General features: G+C 43.8%; 1 protein-coding gene across 4 annotated transcripts in view; it reads right to left on the bottom strand.

Moving 5' to 3' along the window:
* The window catches only part of nhsa (Nance-Horan syndrome a (congenital cataracts and dental anomalies)), a 95282-nt gene that overhangs the window by 24360 nt on the left and 48445 nt on the right, over nt 1-22477 (bottom strand). Inside the window, exon 1 of one of the 4 annotated variants that reach the window (XM_050055001.1) lies at nt 3229-3365. The exons of the other annotated variants lie outside the window; for them this stretch is intronic. Within the exon in view, the coding sequence (XP_049910958.1) occupies nt 3229-3265 (37 nt within the window). The 5' untranslated portion in view covers nt 3266-3365. Of the gene's footprint in view, nt 1-3228; nt 3366-22477 lie in introns of those variants that run through there. 4 annotated transcript variants of the gene reach the window in all.

Genomic DNA, 22477 nt, shown 5'->3' with positions numbered 1-22477 from the left:
TTAAATGTCAACCCTTATGTCTTCAGTCTTCAATTCTCTCAGTTTTTGGATTCTCCGTTCTACGTGGAGGCATGCGAGAGAAACAAAGATGTCTTCAGGAGTATATAATGGAGTGAGTAACTGATGTACTGTGACAGTGGCATATTGAGTGTATATGATTGTTACAAAAAACATAACACAGACAGATAGTTGTGTAAAAAGTTGCTACTCAAAATTCATCAAATTGCTCATTTTACATAAACTTCCTGCAGTTGCTGTGTTTACTCTTTGGATTATATGTACAGCTTATACATTGTTCTGTACTGTTATTAGTATGCACTGAATATAACATTAAATATCCATAAAGCATGTCACTTACGTGTCAGTGTAATCAATGAAAGCAAAGGGATCCCTTAAAGAAAAAGGTTGGGAACCACTGATTTAGATAACTGATGTCTGGGAGGTGATTAAGTAGCTAGAGCCAGGAGATGGTTAGCTAAACTTTGAAGCTAACTGTGCTCCGTCCAAAGTTCAGAAATATACCTGATATGCCCTAAGCTAAGCTAAGTGTAGCTAACAAGCTCCTGGCTCAAGCTACATAATTACCCACCAGACATCAGAGTGATCTCAACCATCTGTCTTCCATTTCATTCATCCTGCTGTTTCCTCTCATTAGTCACCCATCTATATGTGTATGTGGCGATAAGCTATGCAACACAAGCCCCCAGTACTTCAAATTTAAATCAGCAGATAACATTATGATGCATTTCTGCTGTGAACTGTGGGGAGATAAGTGAGTAACCAGTGATGTGCTGGGAGATATGAGCCCTCTGACACTGTTTGTCAGCCTCTGCCCTCCCCCGCCTCCCTGCTGAGAGATGAACTGTTGGCCCTGCTGTGACACCCGTAACGTCACCAGCACACTAAAAACCCATTTGACAACAATAACAACAACTAGGACACACACTGTGCTCAACTCCGTTTCACTTTCCCTGTTTTTGTCTTCGCCCAGCTTTTAAAAACACACCAGTACTTCCTCTCACAATGAAATCTGTGACTTTCAGCTGAGTGAGGCCGCACACACACGACAAAGCACGAGTGCATGAGAGGCCTATTGAGAGGTTTTCATGGGGTCAGACGTCCATATGGGGAAATCCTTTAATGGGAGAGCCGTGGTCAGCTGTTGCTCCAAACGAGGCCAAAGAAAACACATCAGCTTTCAGTCATTTCATTGACCTGTCGGCAGCTTTTTCTTCCTTTCACATGGAACTGAGTGATCTTCAACACGGCCATGGTGAGCCAAATGAGCCACATGGCCTCAGGTGAGAAGAAAAACAAAACCTTGAGCAAAAACTCTGAGACAGTCTGACACTTTACTTGATTTTTTGCTGGATGCTTTTCCTCTTTTCAGGCTTTTCAGCCCACTTATTTTCACTGAAGATCATCCTGTGAAGTTTCCCAGAAAGGCAACATCAAGCACTAAATTATCCGCACCATGACACAGCCTATCAATCTTTCCTCCTCCACCCCCTCCTCTTCATCTGCACCAGGATCATCCCCCAGCAACCTCACCGCTATCAGCCCTGCCAGCAGGCCTGCAGGCCAAGAGAAGGGGGATGAAAGCCTGCATCCTCAGACTCCCTCTGCCTTGTAATTTACTCAGCACCGGCCCAGACAGGAGCCAAGACAAACCCCTCACACCCACACTCACACTCTCACACACCTACAATTTGCCAGCGGCCTGGGAAAACACAGATGTCAGTCACTCATTAGGTCAGACTTTGATAAGACAAACCTTTTCTGAACTTCACAGACAGGAAGACAGGCTGCTCAGTCAGCTTTGTGTATATAATGTGAGTTAGTGTGTTTGATTAAAGGAACAGTGTGTAAAATTTAGTGGCATCTAGCGGTGAGGACTGCAGACTGCAACCAAGTTAGATTTCCTTCCTTTTTACCGGGAGCCAAATCATCCGTAGAGGTCTGTTAATGTGCTCTCAGCCCTCGAGTCGTCTCCTTTGGTCTGAATCAGGGACTAATTTTGTCACAAAGTTGTGTAATTGCCTAGAGTTGGTTCGTGTTCTCATGGTAGCATTTACAAGCAGACCAGATCAAATGCCTTGTGTGAGAAAGCTGCTCTTGATTGGTCAGAATTTCCATGTGGGAAAAATCCAGGAAGTAAAGCAAACGTTGAAGAAGAGTACACTTGCAAGATAAATGTGACACTTTCTAATGTCACAATGGAGGGACAACTACGCAGGTTGATTTTAGCGCTGCTCATCGTGGACTATATTGCTGTCATTGTTCATTTTAGTCAAACCATACAGTTTGAAAACGAGGCGCGGCTCCAACTAGAAAACAATGTTTTGATGCATTGGATGTGCTGAATGTGCATATTAAGGCAGTACAGGAGGAGGTGCACATTAATAATCCTCCAGGACTGTAACATGCTCATGTTTAACCCAAACAATGTGTCATGTGACTGCAGTTGGTTCACATCCAGGTCTGAACACATTCTCACCACAAACAAACCGCACCGTTTGTTTGTAACCGGACTGAGACCACCTCTTTAAGAAGGTCTCAGTCTGGTTGTTTTGGTGCACACTGAGTGTGATTGCTGTGTTCACACCTGCCCAGACGAACCGCACTGAGGGGGCAAACGAACTTGAGTTTGATTGAAAGCACCCTTATTCTCCATGGACAAGGACCCGCTCCCGATATAGATATAAACCTCTCATTTTAAGGTAATGAAAACACAACAATTCTTATTTTCAGGTAATTACACACTAAAGAAAGCATGCTTATTTTATCATATCCCATTTCTGCCAATATATTCCCCCACGTCCTACACACTGGACCTTTAAAAACTTATTCAAAGTTCTTTTGGATAGGAGGAACACAAATCACAAGTCTTGGCTCTGCAACGTTTCTTTAGTGAGCACTTAACTTTCCTACTGCACAAACAATGCAGCAACAACTTGGTGTCGCAGCATGGAGGGCTTCCCCACAGTTAAGTTGTGTTCTCACTCTCTAACACACGTTAAACTAACCAAGCAAACAGCCAAGCAAATGTCTCCCACACAGGCCAAAGAGAAGAACACTCTCATCTCTTACATCTTGCGTCAACGCTCAAACAAAGTGCAGACATGTTTGTCTAACCGCTGTGGTCGAAGCAGTGAGTTTTGCATGCAGTGCAAAAAGAAACGGGAGGTGAACGCAGCTCAATTAAAGCCCCAGTAAATTATACAGTACCTCTCGATGAGAGTGCAAGGCAGCATCCTAGAGCCATGACAGAGCTGTGTGGTTTTAACTCTGAGACATTAAATCAGTCTCTCCCTCCGTCACCTCAACACAAACCCCTCATGTCTCTGCAGCGACGTCCCTCGGCTCCACTGCCACACTGACCTACAGCCCCGCTGGAACATCTGCTCACACTCCTCCCCCATGTCCCCTTCCCCACCCAGCCAGCGCTGGGTACAGATGGTCCGGCCAGGCCTTGACTTGGGCGACCACTAATCTGTTTATGGTCTGCTACAGGAGAGTAGGAGTGTTAATCCAAACCGCTGAAACAACACTGACCGCTTAACCCACAATGCAGGATCACGGAGGGTGCGGAGGAATGCTGAAGGATGTGCAGGACAGTCGATACTGGGATTGATAACTCAAGTGTTAAGTTTCAAAATTCAAGCACACATGTGTTATTGTCGTCAAAGTTTTTGGATAAATCCCTCTAAACAATCCAGTCCAGCACTGTGCTGTATATCAGAGACGACAGTAACCAAATACTCAACAGACTATTCAATCATTCACCTGCAGACTAAATATAAAAGATTTCACATTAACATCTGGATGCGTTTTAGTACACACTGCAGTGCAAAGGAACAAATAGAAATGCTACTAACCTTTATCGGGCAAGAAACAACACGTAAACAGATACTCATCAAATAGCTGAGAGAATTATCCGCATCTTCCCTGTTGCCAAAAATGTAAAAACTGAAATCTGCTTGCTGTCACTGAAGAACGGCCCACAAAGAAAACACAATGCTGCTCTTCCACTGAGTGTCTGCAGTCAGCCGCTGGTGAAAGTCCCCTCTGAGGTCTGATTAGTGAAGCACAAAGAGTAGAGTCCCATTGCCAGTAGGCACAGAATAATACCCGTCTCCCCGGTAATCCGCTCTGAGCCCACATCCTCCCAGCTGATGGTGATGTCGCTGCTGCTGACCCGCTGCAGCAGGTGGGGCGCAGGAGTGTTTACACTCAGGGAGGAGACGAGGCTGGAGCCTGCAGACCTGCTGGGACGCTGACGGGGACGCTGACGGGAACAACTGCAACAACTCTGTTTGGGAATCAAGTTGTTGAAATAATGATAACGACAGCACTGATGAGCGGGACATGTGAAGGAAGGTCAGCTGTTATATCGAAATCTGCAAACTCAAAACACACTGCATAAACTAAACCAAAAGTGTAACTTTATCTACGCTCTCTTCAAGGCCAGACCCCATTGACAAAAACAGTAATTTCACATCACTGAACACAGGAGCTGCTGGTCGACCTCTGGCTCTATTAGTTAGTTTTAGCATGATATTGTGTGACTTTGGCAAATCCTGAACTAACCCTTCAGAGTCACACAGTAACCAAAAACACCTACCCGATTGAGGCAGTGGTAGACCAGCAGCTTCAATGTTCAGTGAGGTAAAAATACTGTTTTTTCCAATGGAGTCTGGTTTTAAAGAGAACATAGATACATTTCACTTTCTGTCAAGTTCTCCGTCAGAGAGGCCGTCTGTTTGGGAAGTACTGAACATACAACTGGATATAAGAGACTACTAAGAGACTGATACTATAATTTCAATTATAGTAATAAAACTTCGGTTCAACCAACAATAACCCGTCTTTCTTCGCAGCTAATCTTAGCCGAGCCGAAGTCTGATATTCTTGGTTGCATGTTTTCTGCACGATGTCTGCTCGTTTTTCCTGGTGCTGATGACATCAAAGTCTTGCAGAAATTACTTCATCAGCTTTACAGCGGCAACAAATTAGGACTATAACACTAAAGTCTAGTGGAGGGGAGGAAAAACGTCTGTCTAGTGCACCGCCATTACTGGAAACCAACAATAACCCTTCTGTTTTCATTCATTTAAAGGTCAGTCTGATTAATAATAAGTCCTGTGATACTGTTCACCACGATTTTGACGTCGCAGAGGATCTTGAGAGCCACCTTGGGTCGGAGGTGAGTCGGCAGATAGTCTGCCACGACGAGTCCTCATGTGTGAACAAGCCTACGAGCAAGTTGCCCCCTCGTCTGTGACTGGGACTGGATATCTGGCATGCTAGAAAACTGGAGAAGTGTGACACGAGTGACAAAGAGCATCAGCCAATGAGAGGTGGGATACGTCCCACGTCAGCATGCAGGAGGACGGAAGAAATGTGAGGAGGACAAGCCGCAGGGTTGCCAGGTCCGCTTATTAGCCGCGACTTTGGGCTTGTTTCTAAAGTGGAGTTTCTTATTTGGGCTTGCTCTCTAAACGTCACCTTCCTCTATATATATCCGTCTAAGAAGTTATTTAAATGCATGATAGTCACTTCTTTTGGGCTTGTTTCCATAGCCCTAAATGCATGATAGTCACTTCTTTTGGGCTTGTTTCCATAGCCCTGGTTGCTTGTTTCTCTCCCAATTTCTGGGAACACTGACAAGCCGGCCGGCAAGCAACAACAATGGCGGCGTCCACAGGATCACGTGGAGCGCGTTGTGTTTGGACCCAGGATAATAAAGAATATCCATGCCTTTACCATGTGTCGTCTCCAAATTTGGTGACGTCACCGCGTTATCTGGGGCTCTGTCTATGAGGGCTCGGGGGAGAAATCTTGTGGTGTGCACACACAGGACTCCCGATGACAGAAACACACGTTGCCAGGTATGAACACTCAAAAGAATATGATAGTCTCCGCGACGCGAAATCAGGGTGAAAATCGTGTGATGTGAACTAGGCTTTATCATACCGAAAAATCTCATACCGCTGCAAACTTATTGGATTCTTAGTTCACTGTGGAGTCATGCAAGAACAAAGTTGTCTTTGCGTGGTCAACACATGACACAGGGTGAGTTACTGATATGCAAATGATCATATGAGGGGTGAAGAATTTAAGCAAACTCACCTGCCCTCTGGCACAAATGCACTTTTTAGCATGCGAAGGCTAATTATAGATGAGGCTCATTTTAGTGCAAGAGACTAACACTCGTTCTCTCTTTCTCTTCCTGTAAACTGAATGTCTGTGCCGCCACACCTTTTCAGATTGTCCCTCCCTCACCTCACCTGGAGCTTTGATGTGGGGCGGCAGGTGGGCCCTGTGACCCCTGCTTGGAATGTGATGCTGGGAACCAGGAGGCCTACAGGGGGGCTAAATGAGCTATTGTTGCAGCGTGGTGCTGCTCTCAGCAGCCTGCAGGTATCACAGCAAAGGGCTGCTACACTGTAATCAAACCAGCGGTTGCCTTCCTGAAGTGCTTTACTGTCCCTCGACACCAGTCGTTTAATTACCTGGTCCAGAAATGAAAAATAGCCCCCAATTATGAGATTCTATTTATAGTCTCGTAAACTCTGTGACATGTTTAGTGTGTTTAATATATTCTTTAAGTAGTGAAATGTATGTGAGAGGATGACATCACCGCAGCAGGAGAAGTAATGCAGGTGTGTGAGGTTGCTCTCGTTTAATTGCAGTGCGCTTGTATTTCCTGACTTGAGGTCACATCATCAGCACGCGTTGGCAGTGCCGCAAGCCCACACACGAAAACTCGTCTGGTGGTGAAATTAAATCATACTCGTGCTTCGGGAGACGTCGCTTTGCGCTCAGATTTGGATCAGCGCCTGGACCGTCTAACTGTCTGCCTGCTCGTGTGCCAGGAGGAACAGCAGGGGTGGAAATGAGGAAGGAAGGGGAAATCCCATCTGATATCACAGTTTCCATTATCATTATCATTACCTCTCCGTAGACACAACACAGAGCTGATGGCAAATAATGACACGGACAGGCTGCTTGTCACACTACAGATAATCAGTACAGTGTCTGAACCCTGACGCGGTGATGTAGCGACACGTAAACCTCCACACAAACAGCTTGGATTGACAAAAAAAATATTTCAACAACTCAAACCCACATCACTCACAACTTGAACCTCAAAGCTTTCCCCTTGTGACACACTCCCAAACAGAGCTATAAAATTTTAAATGTTTATCGGTTTCCTAAACACACACACACACACACACACACACACACACACACACACACACACACACAGAGTTCTTAAACAACTTTGACTAAGAATTATTTTTGGATAATATCTGAGACCATGCTGCTGCACACGGGACATTTCCTGACACTGAACTCCTCCTGAAGCTGTAGAAAAAGGAGCGGTGCACGACTGAGGCCTGTTTTCTCAGCTGCTTCAAATTACCACTACAAAGTCCAACGGCGGGCTGCGGTGACTTTGAAATACTTTCCATTTTCAAACCTCCAGAGTGGTACATACTGCCGGGTAGGCACGGTGCCAACGTGAGGATCTCTCCCTCTGACGACGGCGAGCGCAGATTCTGGAGGTTTGGGGAAGAAGACGGATGTGTCGAGCGATGGTTAAAATGTCTGACATGCTCGGAAACATTTCCTTTGTAAAGATTTAATGACACATGGAACGTTCATAAGAGTGTGTGGTGTGTTTTATGGCTCAGTAACGAGCAGGGAATTTTGTTCAAGCGTCATAACATATTTATGTGACATTAACATTAAATTCGGACATGTTTCTGAGCAGAGGGCAAAAGTTTGTACATCTAATAAACAGGACTGGGGAGGAACAGGATGTGAGCGCAGAGTTGGACCATAGTGGCTTTACAAGATCAATTTACTGTCACCTGATCTACAACATTTTTAAAGATTTATTTTTTTATACTAATGATAAGCTGCATGACCATGGATCATATAAAAGGGGTCGTCCGTAGCTCATTGTTTTGGTTTTACGACCCACAGCTTCAAATTCCTGGTTACCATAACAACTTAATAATGGTGTCACATGTCAATGTTGGGTTTACAGCTTGTTTCACTGCCCTCACGTGACCATTAACACATGTACAAAGATGACAAATGAACGTAGTTAGTGACGCACCAATACGACTTTTTCAGTCCCATTTCCTGTGCATTAGGTATTGGCTAGTCTCTATATACAGACTCTACATTCAGTGAATGTAGAGTCTGTAGGCAAACCCCGGAGATCTTGCCTCCGGAAGAAGAGCGGAAGAGCCCTGGTTTCCAGTTGTAGGCTGTTTGTAGGCTGCGTGATATTGACCAATCACGTTTGAGCCGGCTGCAGTTGTTGCCAGGTTAAACGGTCCATGCGGTAAACTAACATAATTGGCGTCACTGCAAACTCTGAATCCATCGCAATGGTTCAGCATATTTACTTATATATAAACGGAAGTCGGAAACGGAAATTCGCCTCCTCCGCCCAAATCAAACCGGAATGCCAAAAAATCAGCCTGAGGCTGTATCGCCGTCTGCCGGAAGTCAAACGCTGAATACAGCCGATGGGTTCCGAGAATGGGTATCGGCCANTATAAACGGAAGTCGGAAACGGAAATTCGCCTCCTCCGCCCAAATCAAACCGGAATGCCAAAAAATCAGGGCTCTGCCCCCAGAGGCTGTATCACCGTCTGCCGGAAGTCAAACGCTGAATACAGCCGATGGGTTCCGAGAATGGGTATCGGCCAATACTGAGCACCAATCAGATGCCAGTGTTTAATTAATAAGCTGTATGACTCACTGTGTGAAAGGGACTGGGATCACTCTTTCACTTAAACAGTGCTTTGTGAAGTGAAGGGCAAAAAACACACGAACTGATCCTTTGGTTTCGTGGTGGAGACGAGGGTAAAACAGAACTGGGAAAAACCTACTGTTTTCTTGGCAATTTTGTGTTTGTCACTCTACAGGTTGGATTCAACGGCCTTGACTCCCATCGTGCTGAGTTTGAAAAACTTTCTGCATTTCACAGTGGCTCATATGCATTGCCCTGTAATGGTTTCAGACAAAAAATGTAAGTTAAACGGCCTATTTTTGTAGAATTTGCACTTCCCCTTATCGTCCAGAGTACAGTGACAGCGAGCTAGCAAGAGGGTGAGGGGCCAGAAACAAAATATGAGTGTTGGTTCCACTTTCCTTATCTGGGTGACATTAGCGCAAGAAGAAAAAATAAAATAAAATACAATTAAATTAAATTAAATAAATTTAAAAAAAGATGTTACCAATTATTTTGAGATTTCACAATTTATTGTTAGAAGTTTTTTTTTTTATTCATAAAATTCTACTTCCTTGTATAAGCAATTTTTTGACTCTTGAAATATCGATTTAAGAAATGTTAATACCAATTGAGGTCTTTTTTCTGATTAATGAATTCAATGCCTTTTAAGACTATTTAAGGATCAGCAGGAGCCCTGAAATGTAAACATGAGCATGAATTACAATCAAGTGTTAACCTTTTAAATGCAGCAAAAAATTAATCAAAACATTAACTGGAATTAAACTGCAACTGCATAAAATGTAAAGATAACACGGTACACTACTGAATCATGATGAATCATAAATTGGAATTTCTCAATTGTGGGATCAATAAAGGTGTATCTTATCTTATCTAAATGCCAGTATGTGCATTCTGACATAAAAAAAATGGAATTGAATTTGATTAGATCATCCCTATTGACACAAATAACCCATCCAGGTATTGGAGTCAGTATCTGCAGATATTCAGTATTAGTATCGCAAGTATTTCACAAGAGTTACTGTGAAAAAGATCAAAGCTAACAACAGCTAAAGCTAACTTTTACTGTGTAGTACTTTTAATCTGAGCGCTGTTTGAGATTACACCAACAACTAGAGCTGCACCTAATAGTTACTGTCATTAATGTTATTATTCAACAAATCATTTATCTTATAATGTATATTACATTATATATTTCATCATTTACAATATTTCGCAGCCTAAGATGATGTTTTTAAATTACTCAAATTCAATTTTGCCTGAACAACAGAGCTGCAACTCACGATTATTTTCACTGACGGTTGATTATTATCTCCATTAATTGATTAGTTTGGTCTATAAAATGTCAGAAAACGGTAAAAAATGTTGATTAGTGTTTCCCAAAACCAACGATAACATCCTTAATTATCTTGTTTTGTCCACAACCCAAAGATATTCAGTTTACTGTAATGAAGGAGTAATGAAACCAGAAAAAATGCACATTTAATAAGCTGGAATCTAATAATTTTGACTTTTTTTTTCTTTAAAAAATACTCAAACTCATGAATCAGTTAGCAAATTATTAGGTGATTAATGTCATAGTTGATAACTAATTGATTAATCAATGGAGATTTGCTGAACTACAGTCAAATATGTTCATTTACACTGATGTAAAAAAGAAAAAAGCAGCAATCTTCACGATGGAGGAGCTGGAACTAGTGAATGTTTGGCATTTTTGCTTGAAAAATGACTTCGATTAAATAAATGTGGATACATTTTCTGTCCATTAACTAATCGATTACTTGCTTCAGCTCTACCAACAGTTCACAGCAGGGTTTTATTAAAGATCTGCAGCAGTCAGGATCAGGCTGCATTCAGGGAGCATGGAGCTCTCTCTGAAGTTATGCAATGCAGTTAATCATAAGTCACGCTCAGCAGCTCACACAGGAGAAGTGGGAGTTCCCCCTGCAGTCACCAGTTCGTTCATAAAACCTTGATTTAGGAGTGAAAACAATGATGAAATCATCTGGAATTTACTGTAAGCAGATCTGCCCCGATTCAAATCTCTCACACCCGCTTCACTTCTGAATAAACTCTCCACTTGTCTGCACTGCAAATATGTGTGACCCCGTCCACTCAATGCAACCTGACCTCTTGTTTACCAGCGTCTGCATTCGCTGAGCAGTGAAAAGGAAAGCAGGACAAAAACTGTGAACCTCCAGCTAACGGGGACAGTCATGTCATGTTCCTGTCCTTTACGTACACACTCAGCGGGGTCAGCAGAGGTCAGGGCTCGCATTCAGCAACCTTTTACCTCTTGACCTCTAGACACCTCATTATTAGCTCTGCACACAGACTGGGAGGTCAGCACACACCAGTAAACACTGGAGTAAATCACCAGCTCATTGGAAACTCATTCACTCCACTCGGCCTCCTCTCTGTCACAGTGAACGCTGCAGTCACTGGGTTTTAAAATGCTCAAGTAAGCCTCTCGTTTTTTAAAGGGACAGTTCACCACAAGATCAAAAACACATATTTTCCCTTTTACCTGTTGTGCTATTTATCAGTCTAGATAGTTTTGGTGTGAGTTGCCAAGTGTTGGAGATATCAGCCGTAGAGATGTCTGCCTTCTCTCCAATATAATGGAACCAGACGGCACTCAGCTTGTGGTGCTCAAAGCGCCAAAATGACCCAGTCACTCAAGATAATCCACAGACCTTATTGTGAGCAGTTAAATGTCGGTACTGTTTCCTGTCTACCAAACTACACCCCCCAACCGTATGACCACGCAGAAGGAGGTGTGCATCTACTCATGGACAAGAGGCTCATGCTCATGATCGCGCCAGATGTGAACTTTACTGGCGTCCTCTTTTGAGCTGTAATGTTAGCTAGCTCAGTGGTGCTTGCTGAGCTAGCAGTAGATGCACTCTTCCTTCTGCGCGGTCATACAGTTGTTTGTAGTTTGGTAGAAAGAAAATAGTTCCTACATGAAACTGCTCACAACAAGGTCTGTGGATTATCTTGAGTATTGAGATTTCTGGAAAGAGACATTGCTGTTGAGTTTTTCAAGTCAGTTCATCCACCACTTTTGTCCAGACTGAAATATCTCAACAACTACTGCCATTAAATTTTGTGTGGTCATTCATGGTCCCCGGATGATGAATCCTAACGACTTTAGTGACCCCCCGACTTTTTCTCTAGAGCCACCAGCAGGTTAAACTTTCCACTTGTCCTGTAAAATATCTCAACATCTACGTCATGTATTGGCATCAACTTTGGTACAGATATTCATGGTGCCCAGACGATGAATCCTAACGACTCTGATGATCCCTGACTTTTAAACAAGCGCCACTATGAGGTTGAAATTTGTGGTTTTGAGCGACATCTCTTGTTAACTATTAGACGGATTACCAGGAAATCATGCAGGAAAAACTTTTCTTTCTACGGAGAGTAAAGCATGCATCTACTGCTAGCTGAGGAGGACGCCATTAATGTTTACATCAGCAGGAGCTTCTTGTCCATGAGTAGATGCACGCTTCCTTGTGTGCGGTGATATGGTTGGCGGGTGTAGTTCAGTAGAAAGAAAACATAAAACAACATAAAACAAACTGTGATGATTTCTGGAAAGAGACATTGCTGTTGAGTTTTTCGATGCATTTTTTTTGCACTTTGAGCACAAGCTGAGTGCCATCTGGTTCCATTACTTTGGAGAGAAAACAGACATCTCTACAGCCGATATCTCCAACACTCTGCAACTCACACCAAAAAAATATGTAAAAAAAAACCCTGTCTTTTTGTCTGGGGTGAACTGTCCCTTTAACACTGATTTCAGCAGTAATAACTGTCTGCTGATGATTAGTAAAACAAAATGTTTTTGTTGCAATTGCTGCCCTGAGAAAATGTACTAGGGACAGAGAGTCCTTCCTTACATGTACAAAAAACAGAACAAATAACTGTAAAAAGAAAGAATAAAAAAAGAAACAGCCTATTCTCCTAAGTACACTCAAAATTCCTTTTCCCCTTAAATCAGCACGGAGTTCATTTTACAGCCCTGTCCTCCTGATTCGCTGTAAAGGCCTCTGGGAGGCCGCAGCACACCCTCTCATATCACATCATTTAACGGTCTTTGAGGTCACAGCTGACTCCTATTGGGCTGTAATGGCTCTCCTGCTGAGCTTGGCCCGGGTCCCTGCTTTCGCTAGACCTTTGAAGTGCTCACACACACTTACGCCCAGCCTGAGCAGACGAGGAAGGGGTGTGTCTGGGCTGGTCCCTGCTGAAATAGCTCTCTGGGTTTCCGTACCCTCCAGGTACACCTGGCCTATTAGTCTCACAAATGAAAATGCGTGCCCTTTGACCTCCCGCTTTTGTTCAGTCTACGCTCCCGTCTCGCAGGCACCTCAAGGAAGGCGGGAACTCTTGGTAGGGGACTGAGAAAGCGAAAGAGTTGGAGGCTTTACTGGAAGTAAGAGTAGTGTTAACCACGAGGTGGAGGATAATGAAAAACCTTGAAGTCAGAACAAGGGAAGAAGTAATGTGAGCAGCCCTCTGCACGGTCAGCTCTGTCAACACGAGCCCGAGCGCCTACGGGAATATGGCTGCATTTAAAAAGGCGAAACAAAAGAGTTTTCTCTGTGGCCAGACAGGATGAGCGGCCCAGGAGTGAATTTACCTTTCCACCAGCACACAGCCAAGAAAAACAAGAGAAGAATAGCAATGAAGATTAATCTTTCATCAGCATGATTATCTGCCAAACCAACACACTTCACTGAGCTTTTTGTCCCTGCATGTCACTCCTATAATAAAGTGTGTGCATCATGCTGCCTCCATACTGTAGACATTATGTAATTTCAAAACAATACCATGTGCATGACATCGCAAGATTTGACATGGAGATGTATCTCATTTCATGCCTGTTTTTTTATTGAACATATAAATCCAAGCACATTTAAGGGGAGACACGACTGACATCATAGTTTCTTCATGCGCTTGGCAAGTTTGAGATGTCTTCTTTTAGACTAGCGCAAAGAAAACATCCAAAATACACAGCAGTGTTGCTTCACAGTGAGAGGTTCCAGCTCCCCGAGATAAGCGATGGTGTGAATGTCCAGTGTGTTGTTCAAAAATTACGAAGAAAAGGCTACAATAAATGATCAAAAAATCATGTACTGGGGATGCGCAGACATTTCCCACCTAACACTAAAACGCCAGAAATAAAATGATCAACACTAAGATATTTGGAAAACTGGAAAAACGCAACAGCGCAGCAGTGATGACTTGGGTCGGTCTCAACCTTCCACAATGACAAGACTTTCACAGTCAGCAGTTCATCTCATCTCCACTGGGTGTCCACACCATACAGGCTCACAAATGGTGTGTCTGTGACAACCAATCACATCTGTTAAAAGAATGCATCATACTGAGCAACAGGATCAACCACACCTCCTCACTAAGGTCAAAGTTTCTGTCCCTTCCTTGCTCAGTGTTCCTCTGAGACCTTTCCTAAATCACTATTAAATCTACGCTAGGACTCCTTACTAAATTTTTTAGGTGAAGTCAGGAGCTCTCTGAGTGTTCTCAGGATGTCTGTGAATATTACTCCAGGCAGGGCGTAAAATTAACACCCGCCAAGCGCCAATGGCGAGTAAAAAATGAGTTTGGCGTGCCGCCAGTGGCTGATGGAAAATTTTGAATTGCATGTGGGTTTTTTATGTGCTTCGAATATTTCTGCCAGCTGTGTCCAAGGATGGTTTTTGCTATGGGCAATGTGGGTGAGGGCCCTCCAAAAAAACCAAACAAACAAAAAAACACTCGCCAGTTTTCTAGACTACTGCTCATTTCGACGTCAAGTTAGTGGAGTGGGCGCTGGGGAGCCCCTATTATCACGTTTCAACCAGCAGCAGAAAGGAAAGGCGAATCCTGGCGGTTGTGGGTTGAACGGGGGTCACAGACAGGAATACGGCGGAAGTGCTCTGCGGCGCAAGATAACGGCTTACCGGCGACAGAGAAGAAGAAGAAGGAGATGGTTCGCCCAGGGCGTAAAACTAGCCAGGACCGCCTCTGGCTGTGTCAGACTATTTTGACCCTCACGGCTTATTGTACATATGCCGGGAACGCATGACGTCAGCTACCGGAACTTGTTTCCCGGGCATTCTATGGTAACTTCTGAGCAAGATGTAGCAACACATTTCTGCCATGAAGCCACCGCCAGAAAAGAGGAAAAACGAAGATTAACATGTTGGACTTGGACAAGAAGAACAGACAGTTAAACGGAGTATGGCATTTATTGAAAAACGGAAACTAGACGAGGCTGGCCAGCCGCGGTCATGGCTGACCTACGACCCACACACCAACACGATGAGCTGCAGCCTTTGCTGCAAGCATGCCAAAGAAACATTTTCATACTAAAAACGTAAGGTAATTATTTTTCGTCAAATAAAGCACAATTTTTTTATTTGGCTGTTGAAAAATATGTTTGGCCGGTAAATTTTTGGAGGTCACTAGCCAATGAGGTAAAATGTTAATTTTACGCCCTGGCTCCAGGTGTTTTTCTAGCGACATCGATTATCTTTTCCTCACCATAACCAAGTACTTTTGTTACCTTAACTTAACTGCTGACTCCTTCTTACCATCGACCCCCTCTTTGCCAAGATACAACACAAGAGACTGCCCCCGGCGTCTTTTTAGTGATGCCAGGGCTTCTGCCCAAGTGGCAAAATGTGACAAGTAGGGATGAGATCATGTTGTATCTACACAGGTCATACTAACATATAGCATGTTAAAGTTATACTATGCAGGACTTTCCCCCAAAAACAATGACTCCTGCAAAAGTAATTTTTATTCTCAGATTCATGTTGTTTCATCTTTTCTTTTTCTAAAGACGCAGGGCAGGACGAGCAGAGTCAATAAAGACAGACATGATTCACACACTAAGACATCAATAAAAGGCCTGTCTGTACAAACACATGTTCAGACCAACGTCATTTAAATCAGTGTTGACTGACTGAGCTGGTGCGTGTAGTAAGTGTGGGGACCACAACAACAACAGCTTTGGTCTTAACACGCAACCAGCTCTCAACAGCAGAGGCACGTTCAGTGTTTTGTGCAGCCGCTCATTCATCAGCTTATAATTCAGAGAGTGACAGACTGAGAGGTCAGAGGGCAGAAGTGTGTATGGCACTCCAGTCTCGGGTCACAAGCTGAGCCATGGAGGTTATGGAGACTGTGAAGCCATCAATGTGCCGATGCACATACATGGGTGTAAATGCTGGTTTGCAGGTGTAGGTGCACAGCGAGATCAAACTTCACACATTTGGACAATGGCTCTGTAACCTGGCTCAAGGTGCAGAGGAATATGCAGACTGTTATATAAGCGTCTGAGCAGCTTAATCACAGAAGGTTTTCTCCACACAGTTTCCTGTGTAAACACTGGGCTGTGTGAGCCCCAGACTCTGGTTTCAGCAGTTTACTGGCATCACTCACCGCTCACATGGAGCACAATAAGCAGAACAGACAGACTGTGAAGGGAGAGAAACACAACGAGGGGAAAAGGAAACCCAGAAAGCAGACACGGGGGAAGGTGTGGTTTGGAAAGAGACAACGAGGGCAGATTTTGTGCCGGGCGATTGCAATGGAAACCTCTCTTTAACTGACAAATATGGTCAGACTGAGGTCAGATTCATAGGCCGCTGACCTGTGTGTGTCTGTGGGAAAGTCATTAGGAGGGAGTGGCATTAGGCTGAGCTGGCAGGGCCGAGCCGAGCCGAGCCTTGGCCCTCCCTCACACATCTCCGCCTGATGGGATTCAGCTCAGAGAGAGAATAAACTGAAGGCCTGGCTCGTTCAACACAAACCATTCGCTGGCAGGAAGGATGGATATGCAGGGAGCAAACCCAGCAGCCTTTTGAGTGGAAACAATGGAGAGGATCAAGCCACACTAGTTCCTGGTGGCTTCCACCACCGCCACGCCCAAACAGTCCCCAAACACACAAACTGTCCATGAGGAGAAAATACAACCAAGCAAACATGTTTAATTGGTGTGGGAAGGTTTTACATAAAGATCGAAGAGGAAAATATGTGTCACTGTGGGGACACGAACAAACCAGGAAACAGCTGCTGAAAATCGTGTGACCACCCTCTCTTCTCCCAGGACACACTGGGAGTGTACCTTTCTATTGTTAGCCTCTCTGACTCAGCACAATGCCGCAATACAAATATTCAATCACACACTGTTGGAGATGATTCTGCTAAAGAAGTGACCTGCTGTGTAACTGCCAGTGTGTGTGTGTGAACTGGCCTGAGCATAAAACAGAGAGGTGTGTGTTTACTCGTTAGCACAGCGGTGTAGAGAGCATCAATAAGCCAGAGCGTACGAGCTGAGCGAGTCACAGCTGGGCTGTAAGCGCCCATGCTGACTCCTCATAGCAACTCACGCCAGCAAAAAGGACGCTATTGTCTGTTTCAGTTTAAACTCCATGGAAATGGGCACATATGCATGAGACGTGCACGAGAGAGGGTGTGCACTTTCACACTTCATCATACCTCAGCTGTGGAAAGAAAACTCAAGTGTAGCCCTGCAGTGAACCATGAGTCCCCTGCAGATGTGAGTCTGAGCAACACGAGGAAACTAACCAAATGTACAAAAATAAATTAAAAAACAGTTATTTGTCTAAGTTTAAAGACAGATTGGCTCCAGATGTACTGCACATATAAATCTAATTGGTACTTACCTATTGATCATCAGCAGAAAGCAGCAGGAAGTCAGGGGTGGACATGAAAAAGAAAGAAAGCAAACACATTGTTAGCTGATTGCAGCAGGACATCAGAAAAAAAACCATCTTGTTATAATTTAAGAGTTTTTAATAGCTCAGATGGATCTCTAGAGAGCACACGAGCTGGGAAGTAGGAGGGTTGTTTTTCATTGCATTAGGAACATTTTTGCGTTACTGGTCCTCAGAGAAAATCTTATCATGCACCATATGTTGCAGACTGTCCCCAACAGGAACCAAACATCTTCACCTCACTCTAATCTCTGCGTGCGCGTTCCCTGGAGTGTTTCTCATTGACACGACTTTACAGATGCCAGACCCGGGCTCAGCTCACGTGTCGGCCGCCTCGCTCTGAATGCGGCTGCGTCCTGAGGGAGTACGCTGAGTAAAATAAAGAAATGGTCCTGGGTAAAGGCCAAGGAAAGAAAGCAGGCCTGGCTCCTGAATGGCCCGCTGCCCCTGGAGGGCTCTCTCATGTAAGTGCTTCATGAATGGCCATCCTGAGGACTGGATGCCAATAAACATTGAGATCATGGCAGTCACTGGTTATTGTGCTGCGGGGGACAGACGCCGTCAAGCTGAAAGAGCAAATATTCTTTGTGGCTATGAAGTTGTAGCTAAAGAGCAGCTATGCCCTCTAGATTTGCTGCTCTGTCCTGTCTTTTCTTTAAAACCAACCAGTCGTCACTCCCTTACACTGTTCCCGTATTTTACTGATGTCTCTCTGGCTTCTTGTGTCCCGACTCTGTGCACAACTGTACCACCACTAAATTGCAGTAGCAGCAGTTCGGTAATGATGGGTCCTCTTGTTATGGCATGATGTAAAATTAGTGGGTGCAGCCAATGACACGGCATCCACGACACACTCGGTTGGGTGTGTGGTGACAGTTTTACGCAAGTCGGAGCCCACGGGAATGTAGGCCAAACTTCTCTGTCCCTGCCAGACACAGGAGGACATCTCCAGCAAATATAAGGTGGAGTAAAGAGTCTATACAGTCTCACCAAATATCTCAAAGTGCAAAGACCATAAAGCTGTAGTTAATAACTTATAAAAATATGTTTATGTGAGACAGAGGATCTCCTCCTTATTCTTTCTTCTAAAGGCCCAAACACACCAAACTGTCCTCAGAGAACTGCAAAGACTTCAACTGTTGGCCAACCAGCATGTATGTTCTGCGCTTGTGTGAAATAACTCTCCACACCAGCAGATGGCAGTAGTCTGTAATCATCATTCGTAAAGGGAAACCGGAAGACCGTCTCGACGCTAGTTAGCCAGTTAGCATATTAACGACACAACCAAATCTTGAAAGAACAAAAACCATCAGGAAACGTTTCTACAGTACTTAAGAGCTCAATGGCTAAATAAAAATCATCTTACATTACATAATAAGTTGGTTTTGGTCTCTCTCCTTCTTGACTTTAGCTCTTTGTTTACTTTCCTCACTTCCACGTCTTAACTGCGCTAAGCTAAACTGCCAATCAGAGTGATTTCATTCACCGACATGCTGAATTGGCGGAAAAAAGCCAACTAGGACCAACTAGCACCTATGAGGGCCAACAGTGTAGGACACACTGCATTGAACCTTAACGGTTTTTGCAAGAATCCACCACCGCTTAACGAAAACAACCAATCAGAGCTGAGGAGTCTCAAACACAGCTGTCAATTACTGTTAATAAACTGTGGTCAAACTGTCAAACTCGGCAGCGCTGATCAAATTTCAATCAGGTTCTGTTAGTGCATTGCCTGTTTCTTGCCTCAAAGGTTTTCAGAAACATATTTTAGTGTACTGTTTAGCTGTAAAATGAGAAAGCTTGCTCCAGCTGCCATGTTGAATAGCAGAACCAAAACCAAGCATCACACACCAGCTGGAGCAAATATCCTGTCATTAGAAGCACTGAGAGAAGGTGGAAGAAAGTGATTACCTGTCTCGTGTACGACTGTCAGAATACAGGGAGAGTTTCAGGAAATATGACAAAAGATATTTTTACAAAAGTTACTGTAGCTTCAAAAAGTGAGTACGAGTGCTGAGTCATGAAGTTCTCAATGTGAGGTTCAAGAACAAAGGGGAAAAAAGCTACACCCGTCAAGCTTTCTATTCTCAAACAGCACATACTGTACGCACATTAAAGTTATATCAGAGCCAGATTTAAGATCAAATTCTTGGTTTTCCTCAGCATTTCAGCTGACGGCTGTCGATTTTGCCGGCTCAGGCGAAAACTGTCACTGGCAGATTTTATCAGTTGTAGCTGGCAAGCCAATTAAGCTAGTGTTAGCTTCATGAGTGGGTTGGAATTGCTGTCTCCAGCTGTTTTTTAATGTTTAAAGCTGGCTTGTTTTAAACAACCTCATGCCCACTACTTCAACGTGTGGTGGAATCCAAATCTCTGCAGTCCTGCTGTGCGTAGTTACAGCTGCTAAAACAACCCATACGCCAGAAGAAAATGTTGGCATTTTACATTTCTGCAAACCATGGATATGTTAAAATTGTACGTTTCATACGGGTCATATCAACGTTTATCAAGTGATGTAGCTCCAATTACATGTATATATGAGCTGAATTGACATCTGGAGGTGGAGGGGATGTTGGATGGCGTGACATGGCAAGACGGCTACCAAACTGCAGACAACTGTTCGAGACCAACAAACAAAACGGGCTGCTTTTTAGTGAGATATCAGCTACATTTCCAGCAGTAACATTAAACATTAAAGTGGGTGTTTTTTTGTTTTTTTTTGTGAGTGATTGTACCACCAAATCTGGGTGGTTTTAGTGAGACATCAGCAGCATTTCCTGCAGCGAATGCACCACAAAACTGGGTGTTTTTTAACAGGCATCAGGAGAATTTCCAGCAGTGATTGTGCCCCCAAACTGGTTGATTCTTAGTGAGGTATTGGCTGCATTTCCAGTGTGTTTTTTTTAGTGAGATATCAATTGGCATTTCAAACAGAAAATGTGCCTCCAAAACTGTGTTTTTTAGTGTACATAAAAAGAATTTCCAGTGGTGATTGTGCCACCAAACTGGATGTTTTAAGCCAAAACATGACAATGACCAAGTAGCTTTTGTGCCTTAACCACGCGTTAACCTGATTGTTGTAGAATGTGTCAACATATCTGCTACATAATAGCATACACATGTTAAATATCTTTGGTTTGCAGAAATGCACAATACCAACATTTCTTCTGGTGATTGGGGTGGATAAACTTTGATTGGACAGTCACTGTTTGGGGCACCTGTCATCATGGCTATGTTCCTTCTCAGCCCCCAGCCCCTTGACAACACATGCCAGAGGCTTAAACAAAAATCATTTCACAGAGGACAAACAGGGGAAACAATCAGCAATGTTTCAACTCGGTTTGAAAGATTGATGTCAATGAAAATACCTACAGATCAGTGTAAAAGTCAACATGAGTGACATAAGAAAACAGACCGCTTACCAAAGCAAACATGAAGAAACAGGCAAACATAATTCAAAAGCACTTTATAAAACCTACAAACCGCCCACCTGACAACGTCACCGGAGGAAATTAACTGCACTGACTGCACATGCACACTCACATAAATCAGCTGGCCCCGAGGCCACGAGCAAAATGACTCTGAAGTTGTAACTACTAACCACTTTACAAAGATTTTTTTGCTGCTGGTACATTCACCATGTTTTACCTAATCTTTAAAAAGCTGATATAACCATAAATCAATGTGACAAAGAATAAACAGTCACGTCTTTATTTATGTGGATTGAAGACTGTTTTCCCTCCCTGCTCAGAGTTTTGGGTGTGTGCTCTCCAGTCACTTTGGGTGGCTGCATACATGAGACCACCGGCGCACAGCAGAGGTGGTAAAGGGAAAAGTTATCTTCATCCAGTCAAGCTGTTTCTAATGGTGTCCAAATTCCACCAGATGGCTTTTCTCAGCAGATTGCAGACAGAAGCAGACCACAGGACGAGTCAGACTGGGGCTAAAACCGCCTTTACAAATCCCAAGATCACACTGAGAACAAATTTCTACTTCACTTTCTACACAGCTCATATCTACTTCAGATCCACTCACAGCTCTGCAAAGTCAGCGTGAATGCTGAGATATACAATTACATTTTCCAGCAACGGCTCAGAAATTCCAACTAAGACCAAGCTGTGAAGCGGAGTGTGTGTAGTAAAGATAATAAATGACCCTGAGTAAGGCCGGGCTGTTATCACTGATTCTGGAGTCTCTCAGTGGAAACTCTTCGATATATTTCCTGTAATTTTACGCAGGTTCTCAGCTTGACCAAAAACACAACCAAAACAGAAAGAAAAAAAAAACAGGTTCATTTTCAGGAAGAGTAGGGCAATAATAATAACAAGCACGTTGGGCTCTTTCCCCTAAAGCACCTGTGGGAGCTGCAGCCAAGTAATAAAAACACACAAGCCCTTAAATCTGCTCTGCATCGCTCCCGAGGTCCCAACCCCGAAGAGCAAATCAGGGCTGAAAAATACAACATCTGTTTGCTGCATGTTGTTGCCACTGGTGCCCCAGACCCCGAGAGGTTTCTGTGAAACTATGGAATTTAAGTTCCCTACTCCTCCGCTGAAAGAAGAGGAGGATCCCCTCTACAGCTGAACAAACAGCTCTAGCAGCGTATAGGGGTTTGGTTGGGGAGGGTGTATCCAACAGAGAGGGAGGGGTGTGTGTGTGTGTGTGAAGGTGAGCCTCAACCTGACCTTTTGTACCTCAGCATACCAGCTGATAACATGCAAATATGACACAGAGACAGATACACACACTTTACTGGTGCTGACCTGAGTGCTTCGAAGCTTTGATCGTTGCCAAGGTAGCCAACATCTAAATCAGTATCACAGACAAGGAAATTCTAGAAACTGGCATATTACAAATATACAACAAGCTCAGCAAGTCTGGAAACTCCAAGGAACAGCTCAGCCATCTTGCAAATTATTCATGTTTTCTAACTATTATGTTC

The sequence above is a fragment of the Epinephelus moara genome, chromosome 10, assembly GCF_006386435.1.
Source record: "Epinephelus moara isolate mb chromosome 10, YSFRI_EMoa_1.0, whole genome shotgun sequence".
Taxonomy (NCBI): domain Eukaryota; kingdom Metazoa; phylum Chordata; class Actinopteri; order Perciformes; family Serranidae; genus Epinephelus; species Epinephelus moara.
The sequence above is the reverse complement of the archived record's forward strand: the minus strand, read 5'-3'. Positions and strand labels throughout refer to the sequence as shown.